General features: G+C 39.1%; 1 protein-coding gene across 2 annotated transcripts in view; it reads left to right on the top strand.

Annotated features, from left to right (window-relative positions):
* jmjd1cb (jumonji domain containing 1Cb) overlaps nucleotides 1–21529 on the top strand; it is a 204330-nt gene that overhangs the window by 135086 nt on the left and 47715 nt on the right. For both annotated transcript variants that reach the window (XM_041816362.1, XM_041816363.1), the window contains one exon: nucleotides 1064–1177. In XM_041816362.1, the coding sequence (XP_041672296.1) occupies nucleotides 1064–1177 (114 nt within the window). The remainder of the gene's footprint in view (nucleotides 1–1063; nucleotides 1178–21529) is intronic.

The following is a 21529-nucleotide window of genomic DNA, read 5'->3' as shown; positions in this document are numbered from 1 at the left end:
ATTCAGACCATCTTTAGGACTTTTGTTACATTTCAAGTAATTAAGACAACAAATCACTCAACGTTGAGTGCTTGGGATTTTTATTTCTGTTGCATTATTGTTGGAAAATGAATTGTTAATGTTTGTTTTCACAAGTACAAATAAGATTGAATCTCCAGTATTATGGCGTCTCTAATGCAGTGGAGTATGAAGTGGTACTACTTGCTGAAGGCTGTAATCAGGGTCTACATAGACAGTTACAAATAGAGCTGCACACACATTACCATGGTTTCCTTGCACACACAACATGCTATTACTTCATGTGTGAATGTGATGGGGGGGTCACAGTGGTCATGTTTCTCACCTCTAATCTCTCATCTCTCTATCAGACTGACCTTGTTATGTAACCATAAATCACAGTAGCTTCAACCTTTGCAGCTCTCACACATGCAGTCGCCTGCTGCTCTGGCTGCGTTTATTGTTGACAGATTGACCGGTAATTAGGCACTGAATTAGAAAAGCGATGTCAAGTGGTTGTTTGAAAGCCTTTAAAGACGACCATGGGGAACATAGTTTGACTGCACGACTTTCACTTCTGTCCGCACACATGTAAGGAGGAAATACAGTGTTTGTGTGTGATGTATGTGCAGTAACAGCTGAGCACAGGCCTCAGGCTGACAGACATCACCACAGTACGAGTGAGAAAAAGACAGCATCAAAGTGGAGCGTACTGCCTTTGAACTGTCAGACTTCCTCTACTCATTAATTTATTCATCAGTGCCGAGCTTCTTCTTCTATCCCCGCTCTGTCTCTTCCTCCTCCATTCCTCCCTCCCTCTCTGCCTCTCTTCATCATGTCTCCATTTCTGCTTTTCCTCTCTCTGATCTCCTCCACACAGCCATTCATCTCTCTCTTCCTTCATTCCTCTAATTCCTCTGCCTATACACTCAAACTCCTAACATATACATTATGGTGTGACAATGCTATAATTAGATTCTGTGTGGAAACGAAAAGTATCTCTCTGATGCTGTTTCACTGATCTGTTTGTTGACCGTGTCGTGTCTTTTTCTGTTTTTTTTTTCAGTTGTTTAAGCCGGTGGTGGGGAAGAGCCTGTTGTCACCAGTAACAGCAGTAGAATTCTTGTTGGACCGAAAGCTCGACTTCTTGTCGGACCATTCATCCTTCCAACCTTACCAGGTAACGTAACGTTTAATATTAACAGAGTCTTTGTAAAAAATGCCACTTCTCTTTGCTTTTTGTAGCAATAGCAATAGATGTAGGGATGCCCTGATCTGGTTTCTTTGAGCTTGTCACTGATCACCTATGAGAGAGGTCAGCTAATCACTGATACAATAGCAGTCTATGTAAATTTGTAGTGTACTGTGACCACCTACAGTTGGCAGCTTAACCTTATTAAAGGAGCAAAAAAGCCATCCTTTTTCAGTCAACATACTTCCTTTGTTTAACAGAGAAGAACAAAAAACCTCCCAAGAAACAATGCAACAAGCATCATACAGGAAGGACAACTGAATTAGATTTATTCAAACAGCACAAATATTGCACTGGCTAGCTAATAGTATCATACAACTGAGGAAATTATTTCTATTGCGAAGAAAACTATTTTAAACTTCAAAGTACACTGTTTTTCAAAAAATTTCCAACAGAACTTGTATTTTCTTTCCTTGAATTTAAACACATTATGTGACTTAACCTTCACCTAAAAAAAATGTACTAACTCCACCTTAAGTGGATCATAATTGATGATATCTCAGCTAATGTATTAACAGCTGGGCTGTATAATGATTACAAGTTTTGGTTATGAATAATCCTGGAATTTCCATAGTTGATTGTAATTAATCTCATTTGTTTTGGCCCATTTTGAAATTCCTTTGTTTTCATTTAAACCTGTTCTTGTTTTATGTTGGATATAAAACTGTTTTAAACAAAGGCTAACTGACTTCCTGTTAGGATACAGACCAGCTTTTCAGGTCTCTTAAAGTATATTATGTTGCTAAATTAATTTAGCAAAAAGTAAGTATTTAACAAAGTATAAAAGAGTCTTAAATGCACGCCCATAAGGTCTGAAAGTTTGTTGCTGTTTGCAATTTTTGTATTCTTTGACTCTGACTTGGCTGTTGACCAAAAAGCCAAAGTCAATGGACACCCTCCAGCCAATCAGAATCCAGTATTCACCAAGACTGTAGTGTAATTGCAATTAATTAGTGACAGCCCAAGTTATCAGCTAGCATAAGCTTGCTATAAGGTGTTAATCTGCCAGTTTCAAAGAGGATTTCATTACAGAGTTCAACACTAGATGAAAAGTTTGAGTGATTTTAGCTGCTGCCTTAAGTAGAGGGCTGTGCAGCAGCTTCCCCAGGTGATTGGAGGCGACTCCCAACACTATTTGTGATATTTTTGATCATGCATTTCGATAAATATTGGCCGCTCATAATCAGCTGCTGATCAGTCAGGGTATCCCCGAATAAATGTAATTAGAAAAGGCACATATGTGGAGAAATAAACAGCATATTCAGATATGCTGCGAATTTAAATTCACATGCAAACTTCCCAAATGTATGCAGCAAACACTGCAGAAAGCTGAAACAACTGCATTATCATCAAATGTGCTGCACCAAGTCATAACCACTCTTAAGAGCCACTTTATAAATTCAGAACTTTGATTGAAACCACCATCTGTAAGATTTGATGTAGGAAAACACAAGTTTTCAACCATAAACTATTATCTTTATGTAGGCACTTCAAGCTTTAAGAGTGGAAAGAGACAACTTGGCTTCTTAGCCTAGGGAGAAACAGTTCACATAACTACTTCATCCAACCCTCCATGCAGCAAGGTGTAAAATAGAGGAGAATTTATGTGGTTATCAGGTCAGATGTCTGCTGATAAAGCTGCTGATGAAGCTGCTTTTTACCTGTACCATAGGTTTTAAATTGTGAAAGACCTGCTGTTTGATAAACAAAAGTATTCAAAAAGATGTTTTAAAAACTTGAGATCCTCAGCCATGTTAACCAAAAGCTGCAGTGTGACCAGGATTTGGTGCTGTGTTAGGACTATTTTTAGGAGAAATGTTGGTTTGAAATGAGCTTTTGTGTCGTAACTTTGCTTCTATTTTTTGAGAAGTTAGGACAAAGTGATGATTATCATAGCAGTGTTTTGTCTGGATGTTAAAAAGGTCTCTGTTGGCTAAAACAGAACTATGAATATGTTGTCTTTTGGCACAATCACACATTGTAAGTGGATCTCATGTGCTAATGAAGGATTACTCATTCACAATTAGTTTGAGGCTTGATCCTGCAGCCATGGGGTGCTTCTGGCTCTGGAGAGTATTCAGGCTCGTCCATATGGATGTGACAGTGCCAGGCTTTAATGTGAATATAAAGCCAACACGTGAGTGTGCAGTCTGTCCTCTAAGTGCTTTTACACACGGCTGCTCATTACTGACTCATGAATTACACACTGACTGACACACAGACGCGTGGTGGATACTGTAGTTCACACTGTGGCTGCGTCCTTCTGCTATTGAGCTGTGTATTTGATGAGAGCGAGTGCTGAGAGAGTGTGTATCACTGCAGCTGAGCACAGCTTGGTGTATTGTGCTGGCTGGAACACCGTGTTCCTCTCAGTGTCAACCAGATGGGAAGAGCACTCCGCTCTCTCACCAACAGTCATCGGTTTGTGTTTATGACGACTCTGAATACCACGAGAGAGACGGATATTTTTATTTTTATTTAGTTCACAGCCAATCACAGGTCGCCTCCTCTGTCGCTGTGTCCTCTGATGACTCCAGTCTCTGCGGCTGTCCACTGTGGTCGGCGCTCTGACTTAGTCATCGTCAGCCACCGCAGATGTTCCACCCTCTCTAAACACATGTGATCAACATTGTTGTTTTCTGGTGGCAGCTAACCTTTTATAACAGTCTGAGAGCTTTAACACACCTCTGTCCTGGTTATGTCTCTGAAGCTGGACCATGGACTGTAAATACCAAGTGGAGGTAACCACCTTGACGTCACACGTCGGTTTGTGGACAAATGTTTTGGCCCTCCAGCTGGGTAATTTAGTCAAAGCAATCATTACAATATAACCTTATGTGGATAGTGCTAAGATAAGTATTGCTACACCTATATACCGGTTGAAAAGACAATTTGCATGCTAAATTACCACTATCAACAGTGTAGATGAGCTGAAGAACCTGCATGAATATTGCATTTGACACATGAATGTTCATAAGCTTAAAGAAGCATCCAAAGCAGGATGGAAGGAGCTCATTTTTATGTCCCTTCACATTATCAATACAGAGTGGCTTATACTAGAAATGCTGCTTGGTCAGGGTTTGGCAATTGTGGTAACTAAGAGTTCCAAAATTATTTTATTCTCACTGCCATAGGACAAAAGGGTAAAAATTTGTGGAAGTTCTTATAAGACAGCTATAAAATTTATCAAAATGAACAATTATGCAAAAGTTTCAGCTGATTTTTTTACACCACCAGGAGAACAGGATATCTGCAGCAAGCAGCTGCAGAAAAATGTCAAAGTGGCAACGTAACAAGCTAAATTTTTAACATGAAATATCATTCCTCAAATAGTGCAGTCATGTATAAGCAGGCATCTCTTAGGTGCATGGATGGGGGTTTTATATGTATTTTTAAAAAGCAGAGGAAAAAGCTGTTAAGTGGCTGTAAAAGTACCTGGGTGGCCCACCCAAATATCATTTATGTGTGGGGAGCATGGACTAGACAAATTGCAAGCTTTAAAGTATATTTCACTTGAATGTCTAGCTATTCTAATACCTTTAGTTATGCTTCATAAAAGAGCTTTACAAAAACAATTATGTTTTCTTAAACAGTCAGACAAATATCATTGTCATTATGGGAATACTTTAGATTTCATTCTTTTTTTTTTTTTGCATTTCTTGAAATAACCTAATGGCCACTTTTTTTATATCTAAAATTGACATGAGGGAAAGTTTGAGTGAAATGAGGGGCCATCAGTTGCCCACTCCTGTCCAAGGTCAAAGGAAATGCATATTAAGATAAATGTATATTTCAATTGTGTTTAGTCAGCTAGGCTAAAGTTAGGAAAACACTCTGTAAACAGTCAAATTTAGCTTTTTCAATTTTTTTTTTTTAGATGGGACTGCAGCAGCAGTTGGTTTGCAGATTATGGCTATCTTTAGTGGGGATATCACTGACCACAGAACAGTTTTCCATTAGCCTCAGTCCATTGCAAATGAGCTTGGACCCAGAGGTGATGATATTTCTGGATAGTGTTCACATATTGCCTCTTCTTTGCATTTGTGGTTAGCATGACCAACTGTGCTTACAGACAGTGATTTCTTTTATATTTTAAATGCATTTAGCTAAAGTTAAAACACTCTGAAAATAGTCTAGTTTGTGCACTTTTTATTTTAGATGGGACTGCAGCAGCAGCAGTTGGTTGGCAGAATATAGCTAACTCCATGCTAGCACTGCCATCTTTCAATCATCTTTGCAGGTTAACATCCACATTCCTGCACTGAATATCACTACTCATAACTTTGGTTAAGCTACAACTTCAACCCCACTTTCAAGATCAAAATAATGGCAAACCACGATGTTCCAAATAGAAGCTTTTGGTAATCTCCATCCACTTTTGATCACAATATGTTAAAAATAGTTATGTCAGCAAGGCAGAGTCAAGAACTGGGGCTCCAGTGGCCATGAGTACCATATGACTGTGATTGTTGGGCTGAACTGATAGAAAATGTTAATAAGTAGGTTAGCTGTCTGTTAATGCTGGTGCTGGTTAATCCTCAGCTTGCATGTGCACATGGTTTCCTTTAAATTTAGGCAACTCTAAGCTATTACTCTGTTGCTGTACCTCATGCATGTTTTTGTCATTTTGTTGTTTGTCATGGAGTCTTTTTTAAAAGCTTTGCAGCAGACATGAAGTTTTGTAATTTCACTGCTGTTGATATACTGGTCTGGTACAGGACGCTGTCTGCTTGATCCCCAGTGTCCTGTCCTATTTATCACAGCACACACCGATCTCTCACATACACACACTTGATAACTCTGTCAGTGACAGCATGTTGACTTTATTTGTCTCTCCATGGAGTCTGGCATGACCTGGAGTTTATAAACATGGGCACAGTGATAGAGGGACAGTTGATGATTTAAAGCCGTGGTTTTCTGCTGGTTTTCATCTCAGGACTAAAAACTGCCTCCTTGATTGTCCCAAACTTCCAGAAATGTTCAACCACTTACATTTATTTGATGAGAAACATTACAGTTTGGACCTTTGTTGAAATGAAGCATTGGATTACACTGAGACAAAACAAATGTGAAAACTGTATCATGCCAGTGCAGTGTTCCTCTAAGATGTTAATATTTAACATGGCATGAACGCCTGAAGGTATCCTGTTTATACATGAACACCATCTTTCACACCTCCATGTTAGTCCATGTATTTGGTGCTCATCTCTGCAGCCATTTTATGCCCAATATGCTGCATGTTCCTGCAGAGTACAGCCAACAGTTTGTATGTGAACATTTAATTCCTTTTGACACTTTTAAACCAAGAAGCATTGACTGAAAGTACATTGAAAAAAAACATCATGGCCCACAGATAAACTTTTGGAGATAAACACAGCCTATTATGTAACCTCTGTTCAGACACAGAGCAGAGAAACTTGTACTCTGTAGGGCATTAAAACACAGAATGGTTCACATCCAGAGGAGTTGTTTTAACACACACCACTCTAACGCTGTAAGGAATAACAGTGTGAACTATACCGCAGGCTATATATGGTACTTATATAAATGCATAGACTCCCATTAGCCTTCACATTATAACCATCTATACAGTCTAATGTAATCCAGTGTAAGAGATTACTCTGTTTATGCCATGTACTCTTTAATTTTTAAGTGTAAGTTGATCTTATTAGCAATGTGATGGTTCTACTTCATATTTTTTTGATGCTGTCTTGGCATCGTATTTACAGTGGTTCCTTAAACTACTCAAAATCCCAAAAAGTTGGGACACTGTGTAAAATGTAAAAATGAAAACAGTGCAATGATTTAAAAATCTCACAAACCCTAATTTTATTCACAGTGAATCACAAACAACATATCAGATGTTGAAACTTAGACATTTTACCATTTCATGAAAAATATTATCTCATTTTGAATTTGATGGAAGCAACACATTTCAAAAAAGTAGGGACAGGGCCGTGTTTACCACTGTGTCTTCTTTTAACAAGTCTGCAAATGTCTGGGAAGTGAGGAAACCAGTTGCTGGAGTTTTGGGAGAGGAATTTTGTCCCATTCTTGTCTGATGTTTTCATTCTTGCTACTCAACAGCTCTGGGTTGCCTTTGACAAATTTTACATTTTATGATTTGCGAAGTGCTTTCTATTGGTGAAAGGTCTGGACTACAGGCAGACCAGTTTAGCACCCAGACTCTTCTACTGCAAAGACATGCTGTTGTGAAATATGGTGAAATATGTAAGGCCTTTCCTGAAAGAGACGACGTCTGGATGGTAGAATATGTTGCTCTTAAACCTCTGCTTACTTTTTAGAATTGATAATGTTTTTCCAGATGTATAAGCTGCCCATGCCACAGGCACTAATGCAATCCCATACCATCAGAGATGCAGGATTTTGAACCGTGCCAGGATAACAAGCTGGATGACCCCTCCCTCCTTTAGTCTGTAGGATACAGTGTCCAAGGTTTCCCAAAAGATTCCAGATTTTGATTCATCTGACCACAGAACAGTTTTCTATTTGCCTCAGTTCATTGTAAATGGACTTTGGCCAAGAGAAGGTGACGATGTTTCTGGATTATGTTTACTCATGGTTTCTTTTTTGCATTTGTGGATGGCACAACCAACTGTATTAACAGACAATGATTTGTGGAAGTGTTCCTGAGCCCATGCAGGGATTTCTAGTACAGAATCATACCTGTTTTAATGCAGTGTTGTCTGAGGGCCCGTAGATCATGAGAATCCAATACTGACCTTCAGCCTTGCCTCTTACTCACAGAGATTTTTCCAGATTCTCTGCTGATGATATTGTGGACTGTAGATGATGGAACATTCAAAGCCTTCTTAATTTTTCATTGAAAATTTTTGTGAAGACAGTTTTTAGATGTATTTTTCACAGATCAATGAACCTCTGCCCATCTTTTCTTTTCAGAGATTTGCTCCTTCTATACCCAGCCATGTTGCCTACCTGCCTTAAGTAAACCTAAGTAGCTGCAAAATGCTCCTTCTGCTGCGTTTTCAGCCCCTTGTTGCTCCGTCCCTACGTTTTTCGGGGATGTTGATGCCGTCGAATTCAAAGTGAGCTAACATTTTTAATGAAATAGTAAAACGTCTGTTTCAACTTCTGATATGTTTACATTCTATTGTTAGTCAAATTTGGCTTTATGAGATTTACATGGTGCATTTTGTTTTTCTTTACATTTCACTCAGTGCTCCGGCTTTTTTTGAATTGGGTATTGTGGTTTGCCTTCTAGTTTAATGCATATGAGGGGTAGTCGCAATGTTATGGCTGATTGGTGTTAATGAAAGTGGGTTTTTTCTGGCACAACTTCTCCAAATTCCAACATACATGGAGAATGAAAATAGTCTTCAAGGAAACACAGAGCTCAGGCAAAACTTGTTGTATATAGAACAACTTCATTAGATCAATGGGTTTCGGTTTGTGGCCTTCACCAGGGTCTGCAAGAGTTAAATAGAGTGTTTAAACTCAGCTGCCATGACTCCTCTCTGCTCAGACATCAGAGCAGCAGCTCTCCTTTATGTTTGATCACATGCAGTATCAGTGACATGGCTGGTAGAGCCACTAAACTTCAAACACAAGGGTCAACTTCACTTGGTCTCATGACATTTGAATACACAACAAAAAACTGGAGCTAATTCAGTGTCTGGTGACGCTCATGGACACCGTGTGAATGTGTCAACAAAGATTGAAAAGAACCAAGAGTCTAGAACAAACTAACCTCCTACTTTCTTGATAGTACAGTTCCTCTTAGAAACAACACACTACCCAATCCCTCCTCACTGCCAGACCGCACACATCAGCAGTAAATACGGCCATCTGAAAGTGAAGGAGAGTGGGAGTCTTACTCTGGACTTGGCACCACTGACAGCTGAGAAGCACACAGATTCCTCCATTTTAAATCAGCTCTGCCCACACAGAGCTGCCTATTCTTCTGTAGACCTTTGAACCCTCGGAGCAGTAAAAACAGTCCCACTCTCTCTCTCACACACACTCAGAGCAGTGAAGACGAGGCCACTCCCCTCTCTGTTTTTCCAGTTGGACAGGAAGACCGGAGGGAGGAAGAGGAGGGAGGGCGAGCAGGGGGGAGGGGGCTACAATCTGTTTGGCATAAACTGTACAATGAAGTCAGTGTTTAGTGGGCCAGCCTAGCCTGCTGCTCTAGTGTGTGAGTGTTGTTAGAAAGTTCTGGTGTGTGTGTGTGTGTGGAGGCAGAGGGACAGGAGGAGGAGAATAAAACTGTTAGTGCTGACTCAAGAGTTTGACCACACTACACACACTCTGACACACACAGCTCAGTGACAGTGTGCTGTGGGATCCACAGTTTTGAGCTGGTACCACTTAGTGAGTGCACAACTCTTCTTACTGACTGACCGCTTGGCTGACTGTCCACCAATCAGCACTGAGTACGTTTACATGCAGTCAGAAAAGTTGATTTGTTGGCAGTCTGACTAAAACTGCACTTTAAAATGCATGATAAAATAAAAACAACTTTTTTCAGGAAATTAGTATTACCTGTACGACTCTGATCATTTTGGAGATAACCTTGCGGCAGTGTTTGGTGCATTGTTTTTGCACAAGATAAGCAATTTCTGTAATATACTTGATTTCACTGACATTACTGTCTGAAAACAGTGAAGTGCTGTGTCACAACAGTACATAAATGGATAAATGGAGAAGAAAGGAAGTAAATTCAGTAAAGTCATTTCTGAGCATACACCGAAATAAACTGGAGGCAAAAAAGGGAAAAGGTTGGAAACCACATCCCTAGATTATCAGCATGTGGGATGAGCCTATCAACCGCACAAGATGCCACCGCACTGCACAAGTGGCACCTTTATATTGCCACTTTTTGCCCATTTTAGTTAATTTATGCTACTTTTTGCCCATTTCTGCACTTGATTGCCTGTTTTTTTTGCCACTTCCTTTTGCCTTTGCCAATTTTTTGCCACTTTGTGCCCATTTTGCCCCTTTTTTTGCTCATTTTTGTGACCTTTTTTGCCCATTCTTGACTCTTTTAGCCATTTTTCAACCTTCCAGTAATCTTCAAATGTCTTAGCCACTTTTTGCCTTTTTCTTCAACTTCTTTTTGCAAACCTTTGCCCATATTTGCTGCTTTGTGCCTTTATTTTGTTCCACTTTTGCCCTTTTTGCCGCTTTTAACCCATTTATACCACTTGTAACCCTTTTTTGTCTCTTTTCCCAATTATTTTGTTCTTTTCTGAAAAGAGTTATCTCAGTTTCTTCTGCTACATTTCTGGCATCTGTGCATATTACGACCTTGCTATTAAGTCAGAAATTACTTTCCTAATCATTTAGTTCAGTATGCTCATCCACATTGTTAACATCACCAATTAAAAGTTAATTCTGTTTTAAGGAGAGAGGTTTACATTTTGAAAAAGTTCTATTGTACTACAGCTGGTTAAAATTAAAATACTGTTACCACAGCTTAACTTTAGAACGGACCATGACTTTTCTGGCCTCCATGAGCACCTCTGTTTGGCTGGGCTCCACAAAGCTCTCCTCTTTATCCCCTTTTGTGGGTGACCTTGCCTCGACATGTGCCTTGACATGTTACTTTCTAAGTTACAGACATTGCTGATTTGCAAGGGATTAAAAACACAGACATCCTCCATGATTGTTACAAATGAGAGGTCTACAGGTAATACTAATCCTGTACAAACTGGGCTTTAGTCTGACTTTAGTTGTACCAAATCTTAAAGTTAGACTAAATAATGTGGTTGAAGACACACTTACTCTTGCATGTATGCATCACAGTTAAACCAAAAAAGAAGAGGACCTTCTGAGCATGCTCCACAGCCTCTATGTGCCAGGCTTTGACCTGGAGGATAAACAACATAAATGCAAAGTGTAACATTAGTTGAGTTGTCATTTGTCTTAGTGGATTACCATAAGATATAAAAGGAAGGAAGAGTCAGTCACATGTACCAAGAGTGAATGAAACCAACACTGCTTGGTGTCTGCATTGTATAAAAACATCAGAAATAGTTTGGTACTGAAATGTTGCTGACAGTTTTGTTAAATGAAGGTAAAATACAGGAGTTTGAATGCAATTTTTCATGGAAACATGTCTGAAGCTGTTGTGTTTTTTTCTTAATATTGGTACTTTTCAATACAATCATTAATTCATAATAACAGAGAGTGTATCGCTTCTATTAATAGTGGCAGTATCACTCATTTTTACAGCCTTTAAATCATTATCTGAACATCTCCGTAAGCCGTCACATTGCTCCTCCAGCAACTACAACCCACAAACTTTTGTGTGACAAGAGGGGTTAGGTAATCAGCCCAAACCTCACCAAGAGCAGGATGAGTCATTGAAGAGTTTTTTTTTTTTTCAACAGGAAGCAAAACAAGATGGTTATAGACATTCAGAGCTCTCCTTTTATGTGCTGTATTTTACTCTTAACCCATTTATTGTAAAAGCAAGCAAACTCAAAGAAGCAACCACAAGTTTTCAGTTTATTCCTAAGCTGTGTTTTGTAACTTTTATTAGATATATTTTATATTTGAAAATTTTCATTCAGCCACAGAAGTCTGACTTTGTTTTTCATGGCATCTGCAAAGCGGTAAAGTGTCTATATGATGAGGGGATTTCTGTGAGCAGCAGAAGCCAAGAGTAGAAGGAGTGTAGGCTGAGGGGGGGTGAACAGCTGCCACATACACACACAGACTCACACTCTTTCCTTTAATGCTGTTCAGCTGACAGTCCTCGCTCAGTGAAACTTTATGGCTTAATGCCCTGCAGTGCTCCAAATACAAAGCTTTCTCTCTCTCTCGCTCTCTCTTAGTCATGCTTGCCATTGCTCTCTCTCTCTCTACTCTAGTCTCACTCTCTCCGTCCTCTTCTCCTCCACCCTGCTGTCACATACCTATATATTCATCCAAGTGTCACGTTACTATGACAACACGTCGTGTGCTGACACATACACACATGCTCAGTCAGACACCTGTGGTGTCAGTTCACACCGATGGAGGATGTGGACAGATCATCTTACACGTGACTTCAGGCTGCCAGTCGGTCCTGCTGGAGTTGTCAAGCATTGTCAGCTTTAACATATACCAGACGTGTGTCTCTCACTGCATGGGTCACTGTCAGTGATTGGAATAACAACGTGCAGTTTGAAAAAGAATAAAAGACATCACTTTAACTCGAGATTCACTGACTTGATTTTTCCACCTCTTCTTCTGCTCTCCACCTACAGATGAAGTTTGCATCTTTGTCATCATGTGATACTGGTGTGTGACCTCAGTCATGTGTTACAGCTTTTAACCTTGAGTGAACCACCAGTTAGAATTGTTTCCTTCAGCCCATGCAGATACTAGACTACCTTAAATGAAAGAAAGGTACACTAACCCACTTTTGTACTATCAAACCTGTCTCGAAACAAAGAGGTTTGTGGTTGAGAACATTTTTTTGGTTCATGCACTTTGTGCATTTATGCCTACACATAATACTTAAGAGGAAGGTTGCCAATCTTTTCTCTGTTATGCCAGTGAATGTCCCACTGTTTAAATGGCATGCAACACAATGTATTAGTGCAGTAGCGATAGTATGTAGAAGTTGCCTGCATTACTGTTATTCAAAACATGAAATTACCCAACACTATCCCAATTAAGAACAAAATTATAATACGTTTTAGTATCTCATATTTAAGGCTGCAGTTGTAAATAATTCGATCTGCACGATACTGGAGTTTAGCTGGGAACCGATATGCTGAAATGTCCAAATGCATCTTCGCTGACAGGATACAGTTACAGATAGTCTATAAATGTAGTTTAGACCTTAAGGCCCTTTCACACCAAACGTTTTTTTTTTCCAGTGTGAATAATTGTCATGATATTGTTTCTTTTTAGCATATCGCAAGTCATGCAAGGTAAACTTTTACACTAGTAAAGTCATTTTGCCATGCAAAATTGCAGCTGCTATTTTTCAAACCATTTTTGATTTTTGCAGTTTCCCTCAGAGAGCACACATCTGACCAATCAAAACACAGCTTGTAGCAGATGGTAGAAGAGTTTGTGGCAGACAGAGGAGCAAAACGTTCTCCTCTTTTCTCCTTCTCACATGAATATTTGTCTTCAGCCAGTTATGAGTTATTTTAGTCTTTACTCTGATATTATGTAGCCTGGGGAAGGAGGGAGAGGCGGCAAACAGCCTGCTACAATCTATGTGAACTACAATGTGCTATGCGCACAGTTGGAGCTGTTTACAACCAAATGGGACTCCAGTGAGGTACTGAACAACAAAGTCTCCTCTTACTTCAGACATAAGTCTAGCCACTGCCCTGGACCAATCAGCTCCCTGAAATTACTTCTCTGCTCTCTCCTGTAACCCTGTAAGTGAACCCGCCTCACAGCAAACCTTAAGTGTGCCCTTAATATAATAAGTGTTATAGTTTTATTTATTGAACGAATGAGCTGGCTTCTCTTCCTAGCCACTGTTGCTGAAAAGAGGAAGCAGCGCAGTGAATAAAACGGTGGAATAAAACTGCACTGACCTCCCAAAGGTGCCGTTACACACAGACCGGAGGAGACAGAGTCAGAAACGTCATTTTATCTTCAGCTCTAATGTATCTCACTTTACCAGAGGGTCTGGTAAAACACACTGCAGAAATGTTTTTTTAAGAATGTGCATAATTTAGTTGCAAAATTTCATAGCTTCGGATGTGAGTAGAAAGGTGCGACAAAATTCAATTCAGAATTCAGAATTGTTCACAATTTGTGTATTTTATTTTTGTTGTCCTTGATATTAAACGGCCTTAAAACTTAAAAAAAAAAGCTGGTTGAAAATATTGGCAGAAATTTTTCGTATCTGCTGTTATGATTATTTTTTCAAGCTAATATCTAGTGATGCACCAAAGCGTTGATGGCATATCAGTTATCACAGTGGTAGTCCTGTAAACACCAGGGCAGTGTCAAACATGGAAAATAGACTAATCTCAAGTGCATGCTGTTGTGACAGAAAATTCTAAACTATGACTAAAACCCATAACACCTGCTCTCCCACAGCATTATTTACAGCAGTGATTTTCAACTGATGTAGCTCATAAATATAATTCATGATAAACACACACATACCAGTTCATTGTTGATTAAAATTGTTGTTTTCTTTCTTTCTTTATTTGTTGTTTTCTTAAAGTGTTTTTTCTGGCTGATAATCCAAATTAAAGACCTGTTTCTTGAACAGGTTTTTTTTTCACCAATCAGGACACAGCGTTTTGGCATCAAACTTGGTGATGGAGAACATAACAACCCCAGAAACATTTTAGCTAAAATATCTCAATTGCCCTCTTGTTGGTGGCTATGGTATAGGGACTGATCTCACTTTTAGAGGCTAAAAATGGCATACATTTAAAGAAAATTAAATATTTGAAACAATATGTTAATAGAGTGGTGCACCAATGAGTCTTAGAAAAAAATTTGTCACGACCGCACCACTCTGTAATGCCAGCATTTAAAAGTTTATTTGAAAGTCTGGCCCCAAAGTGTCCATCAAGGAAAAAGCTGTTCCCTTGTACAGATGTAGTTGATGACCCTGGTTAACAATGAAGGCTTTTGATTGTGTTTTTTTCCCCCCAAATATGAGTGTCTGATGAATATAGTCCTGCTCAAGCCTATGCATTTAATTTGTATTAAAATATTTTGAAATTCAAGCAGAAGTTACAGTTTTATTGTTGTAATAAGCTGACTTTAAACAGTATACAAATATGCTAAAAAGCATTATCTTAAACACATTTTATCAAGCTTTTCAATGCCAAATAATATACAGTTCCTTATGGCACGGCAGACTGGAGCAGATTCTGAAACAGTCACCTCTTCATGAGAAATAGGGGATGTGTTTTGAATCGAAAATTCATTTCGAATCAAATCCTGACCCCAGATTGTTATTTGTCTTGAATCCAGAATAAAATGAGCATTGCTTTTACTTCTGAATTTGCAAAAATGATTGTGATGGTAGCTGATAGTGTGCTTTAGTTTCATCTGACTGCATGAAATTGTATGAGAGCGTGCAAAATGTACTCTTTTTGACTGAGAAAGCATGACTTGTTTGTGTTTATTGCGATAAATTCTGACTTTTTTGATGTCTTGATTGTGAATGTTCTCAGGCAATAAAGATAAAATTTCACAGTGCAGCTCTTAGATTAATGCTGTCATTTATTTTCCTTGTCCAGCCAATAAAAGTTAAGATATCTTAGTTTTATCTCATGCATTTTTTCAGCTGGGATGTAAAAATGCAGTACATTTTAAAAAACATTATTTAAAGGGCTTTTATAAAGGCTTTTAGGTGAATACAATGACTGATAGGCCTTTTATAGTTTGTATCTGGTTCTGTGTGTTGGAGCGGTTGCTAGAAATCTGCTTGACCTCTTCTATAATTAACTTTGGACATAGTGTTACATCCACACAGTTCTGGAAATGGACACCAGCCCACAGTTAGAGTGAGTGCCATAGAGTACTCATGACTCTCCATGAATTACACACAACATACTCGCACATTTCCATCCAGTCATTTCAGCAATAATAATGCCATCAGTGCAGAAAGATTAACGACATCAGAAAGTCTCCCACAGTTTGTTCCCTCCTGCCTCAGCCTTAACGTCTCCATGGCAACAAGCATCGTCCCTGACAGGAGGGCTGTTTGAAGCGTTTAACAAGCCATCTGTCTTTGTCTCCCTATATGTGAGTCTGCGTGTGTTTTATTTGTTACATTACTAATTATCCTCACAAGATGTCCTTGTGTCACACTGGTGTGCGTCTGCCTCGGCCCTTTGTTGTGTTCTCAGCAGAGCTCGAACAAGTAGGTATGAGTCATAGAAATACTCTGAGGACGATAATGGAGGCTGTTATCTTTGATAGATTTTAATCAGAAGATATTAAAGTATCTGTATCACTTTTGTAAGGCACACAATAAATCCTATTTACTACTGAAAGAGTTCTCTTCAGACGCCATACTGAAAAGTCTGATCAAAGCCGGAGCAGTGATTGGTTTCACAGCGTTTTTCATGCTTTAAATTCAGCATCACGGCTCAAACCTTACACAACATCTCTGTCATTACTGCTTTTACACAATATTTCACGTCTCTGCTCCGATTCAGTTTTTATCTTCGTCTGATCAAAATTGGCCAATCACTGGTCATAATGACCGTGTTGCCTTGGTAACAAGGTCTCTCTTTGAGTTTATTTTGTCTCAACAGGCCAACGGTAAGCTTTGATTGTAGTTTTACGTGGATGTGTGTGCTTTTTATGTGTCCATGGAGCAAAACGTAGAGAGAGCAGCAAAGTGAAGCTTTATGAGCATGTTTCCACTAATGTCTTTTAATGGAAGGCTATTCTGCTCAAGTTCTGGCAGTATTTTGTTGCATTAAGGACCAGGATAGTCACAATACCAGGTTTTTAAACTTTGATGTGATACCAGGGAAACTCAGACACTCATAAAGGAGTCCAAGGCATCCACTTCATTGAATCTTGATAGAATGTTTCCTTTACTGCCTGGGTGCCAGTTTCCCTCAGTGGAGCAGGCATCTATGTATAGGGGCTGTAGTCCTCAGTGCACTGGTCGCGGGATCGATTCCTGGTCTTGGAGGTGTTTGGTATATGTCTTCCCCACCTTCAATTCTCTATAAATAATATGCTAGGCATTTATTAAAGGGGTGCTGGAATTTATTTGTAGTTTTTGATGCAGTCATAAGCAGTTACATTAGACCAAGGATCAAATTACATGGTTCCTGCTAGTTTATAAAAGGTTTTAAGAAGCCTTGAATTGGATTGTTGAAATTTAAGGCCATAGAATTTCTTAGATAGTCTTAAATTTTACATGGTATTTGAATTTAGACATTTCAGGATGCTTTATCAAACTGATTAAGTCAAATTGTCGCCATATTTAAAAAAAAAATTGTGGATTTGTTTGTTTAGGTGACAGTCAACAGTATTAAAGGGAAAAAAATCTTCTTACAAGCAGTTGTTATGTTGCAGACTTCATAAGGTTGTCCTCCAGGATTGTCCTATATTTTGCCGCTTTCATTGTTCCCTCTTCCTTTACAAGGCCTCCAGGGCTGGCTGCTGAGAAGCATCCCCACAGCATGATACTAGCACCACCGTGCTTCACAGTTGGTCTCATCAGACCAAAGAGCTTTCTTACACATGACCATGGAGTCTTCCACATGCCTATGGGAGAACTCTAGTCAGTTTTAATCTGAGTTTTCTTCAACAGTGTTCTGTTTGTCACTCTCCCATAAAGCTTGACTGGTGAAGAACCCAGGCAACAGTCTCTCCCATCTCAGCTGCTGAAGCTTGTAACTCCTTCAGAGTGGCCTCTCTCACTAGTCTCCTTCTTGCATGATCACTCAGTTTGTGAGGACGGTCTGATCCAGGCAGATTCACTCGTGCTGTATTCCTTCCATTTCTTGATGATGGAGTTAACTGAACTCTGGAGGACGTTCGTGCCTTGGAAATGATTTTTGTATCCATCCCCTGACTTATTCTTTTCAATTATCTTTTCTCAGAGTTGCTTGGAGTGTTCTTTTGTCTTCATGGTGTAATAGTAGCCAGGAATAGTGATAAACTCTGTTGATCCCCATTTCACTAGTTGTGAAACTAATAGCTTCAGTTAGCTGGACCTCTGTTGAATTAGTGTGATTTCTGTGTTTTATTGATTTAACAGAGACAGTAAGTATCAGGATGCTGTCTGATCCTGTTGTGATTTTTGTGTAAAAAAAACTGATTTTAAAATTTATCCCATAGGTAGAAGACTGTGAGACTTCTAAACCATGAAGATGTATGGGAGACGTTTGTGCTGACCTCTGTAGCTCTGCATTCCAGCGTGCTATTTTTAGAGTGTATGCTGGTTTAATTTAGAGCTCAGAAAGTGGAACACTGCAGCAGAAAAGAGAGAGAGACCCACAAAGACACTACTGTATTGTATAGCAGCCATAAAATGCACCGCATCAGTACACCTAGATAAGTGACAGCTTTGTTTTTGAGCCGTGTTTATTTTTTCTTGCCACAGGCTGTTTTTGATCATGCTGACAAAGCCATTTAAGTCGATAAGAAGTGATAAAGAGATGGAGAGAGATAGAGGAGAGATAAAGTTGGTACCTGATTTGGTCTGCTCAAAGACGCTCTGTCTCTGCTTCACTCACACAGCCCTGCATTTCAAGAGGTTTCTCATATCTGGAGCCTGATCTTAGTGTTGATGATATCAGGATCTGCCAAAGAGGCTTCCAAATGAAATATCTTCATCAGGCTGATACAAGTTTCTGTTGGCAAGTCTTTTGATATGATCCACAGACCATTTAGATCATTAAACACCATACACTGCACACACAGGTTGTTTTACCATAAGGGAAAAGGTTGACATCTAAATGTAAGACGCTCATCTAAAAGTATGTTAAGTGATTTAAACATTTTTTTTTATGTAAATACGCCATCAAGAGTAAATACGCTGCATCAACATAGATTTTGATGATCCAAAATAGTCCCTGGGGAGGAACCCTGGCCCAAACAGCAAGGTTCAAACCCCTCAAGGAACTGTCTCGGGATGTGATTGTGCTGCTCAATAAAGGCAAAAATCATAATAATGATTATTTTTATTGATGTAAGATCATGATTTTTACATAATTACTAATTTTACATCGACATCTGCAGGAATTTTAAATGATAAGCCCTCAGTAAATTGTTGTGTTGTCTTGAACAGCAGCCACAGCTTTGTTACATAAACAGTTTAAATTTCATGAATTTCATAAGGACCAACTCTATACAAAACAGGTCAAAGAGAAGTTCCAGCTCCAGATTCACTGAAGCATCCCCACGTGTTTCACTTCTTTTAGGTTATATGCCTCTCCCTTCTTTCTCCAAACATAAGCAACGTCTCTGTGGTCAAAGAGCTCCAGTTTGGTCTCATCTAAACAAAAGACATGCTTTCAGTTTGCAGAATGTTTCTCCAGGTTGTCCTTAGCAGGCTTCAGTCTGGCTTGAAGCTGTCTCTTCTGCAGAAGTGTACTTTTTCTTGGTCTGCAACCTCACAGACCATTCCTGTGCAGGGGTCTTGTGATGGTCTTCTTTCAGACTACGATTCAGAAGTTCCTGGCTCAGTCATTCTCTAGTGTCTTGGCAGCTGTTCTGGGGTCTTTAAACACATCTCTCACTAGTTTCCTCTCCAGAGTCTTTTTCAAATCTTTCTCTTCCTACCTCTGCCAGACTTGTTCTCTACTGTGTGGCTCTGTTTGAATTTCTTGATGATTCTTCTCACTCTCAACTCTTGAAAATGCTGTGAAAAATTTGCAGATCCTTCTCCTGCTTTGTCAGCATCAACAATGCTTTTTCTCAAGTCTGGTTCTGATTTCTTTTGTTTTGTTCATGTTGCTTTCTCCAGTGACAGCTCAAACTCTTACTGAAGTTTTTAAACTGTGTGTGAATGTGAAGATAACCCTCAGTTTTGAAGTGATTTTACACGTTTTGAGCATTACAAAGTCAAAGACATTGCACAATAGTGGTTTGTACTTTGGCTGAGCTAAAAGGTCAGTTCTTAAGGGGGCTAAGAATGTTGTCCTCATGTGTATTTCTCTCTGATTACTTGCAGAGATTGCATATCTAGGGTAGAATGAAGGTGCATAGTGTCCACTAGTTTTTTGGTTATTCTGTAGTTTATTCTTTCCTCTTCAATTGCATTTCTTAATTTTTCAACTTTTTCTACAGACTACTTCTTCCTTTGTTTGCATTTATTATTATTGCTCTTTCACCTATGGGTTTTATTATTGCCTTTTTAAAACTTCAGATTTCTCTGTTTGACCTAACAAAGGATGACTGTTATTATCTGAAAAGCTGTCCCTGTCTTGCCTGCAAAGCACTTTATAAACATCTGTTTTTAGAGTTACTTCCTCTGCGTGCCTAGCTCAAAGAAGTCAACTTTGTCACTATGATGACTGCAGTATTTTGCCTGTCATGCAGTGAATGAACGCAGACAGATTTCTGACCTTATCCAAAGACGTTTTACAACGCCGTTCACTAAATGTTAGTCCTACTTCTGCTGATTACTGCTCAAAAGTACGACCTTCAGAAACACTTACAACCAGACAAAGCTCACTACTAGCAGGGGTGGGGTTTGGCTCTGTATTTCATCCCGACAGAATGCAGAAACTATTTCCCATTGAGCCATAATTCACATGTGCTGCATCACCTTGAAAATGCTCCAAAGTAACCTCTATTAAACTGTGACAACACACAGCCATTCTACTGCTGATGAAACAACAAAACACTCTTATCGTCTTCTTCTTGATGTTTTTCATCATTTTACCCTCTACTAATCCTCCCTGTGATCATCTTTCCATGTGCTAAAATTGTTTCATGTGCAGGGAAAGGCTTACATGGAAAAACATTTGATTTATGTGTTTACATGTTTAGATTTAAATATAGACTTCCACCAGTTACACAACAGAGAGCCTGCTGTTCTTTGGTGAACATAACTCGTCTGTTAGTCTCTCATCTTTTTAGACTTGTTCCTGAAATACATCGTAACAAAGCTGTACTTATATCTACTGATGATTTGTCCATATTACTGATGTATAGCTGTTCTGAATCTTCACATTATCCTTAAATTATCCAGACATTATAAGCAGCTGAAGAAGCATGATTTGCATTTAGGTATTGGACATTTTTTTTCTGAAACACTTCTAAAATGATCCTTAGGACATAACCCCCACTCCTAATTAGGATTATTCCCTAACGACTAATGTCAAACATGATTAAACCCTAATGTAAAGTTTTGTGTTTGATTGACATGACATATGCAAAGAAAATACTCTACTACAAAAATATTGCAAAATTTCTTCAACACAGAATCACAGCATCTGCAGGAAAACAAAGTAAGATAACTTGATTAAATTTGGCTAACATTAGCTGTGCCATAGTCATCTTTGCAGCCTAACATCTACACACCTGTCCTGAATGTGGCTTCATGTTTCTTACACGCCAAGTGATAATATATGTGTTTAAGCTAACACAGCCCACGTACAACTTTATCTCCAGTTTTCTAGAGCTGAATACTGCTGAACTGCTATTCCTGCAAGAGTGGCTAGCTTTCTAGTTTGACATGATATTTGATAGGGATTTGGCCTGAACTGATTAAAAATAATTACAGGGCACAGATCACCTGGGTCACACCTCTTGTATGAAAGCTAGCTTGCTGTTCCGAGCCTGCACTGCATCAGTACACCTGGGTGTGTCATTACCAGCTTTCTCTCTCTGATTTCC

The sequence above is a fragment of the Cheilinus undulatus genome, linkage group 20 (genome assembly GCF_018320785.1).
Source record: "Cheilinus undulatus linkage group 20, ASM1832078v1, whole genome shotgun sequence".
Classification (NCBI taxonomy): Eukaryota; Metazoa; Chordata; class Actinopteri; order Labriformes; family Labridae; genus Cheilinus; species Cheilinus undulatus.
This window is presented reverse-complemented; position numbering and strand designations above follow the sequence as displayed.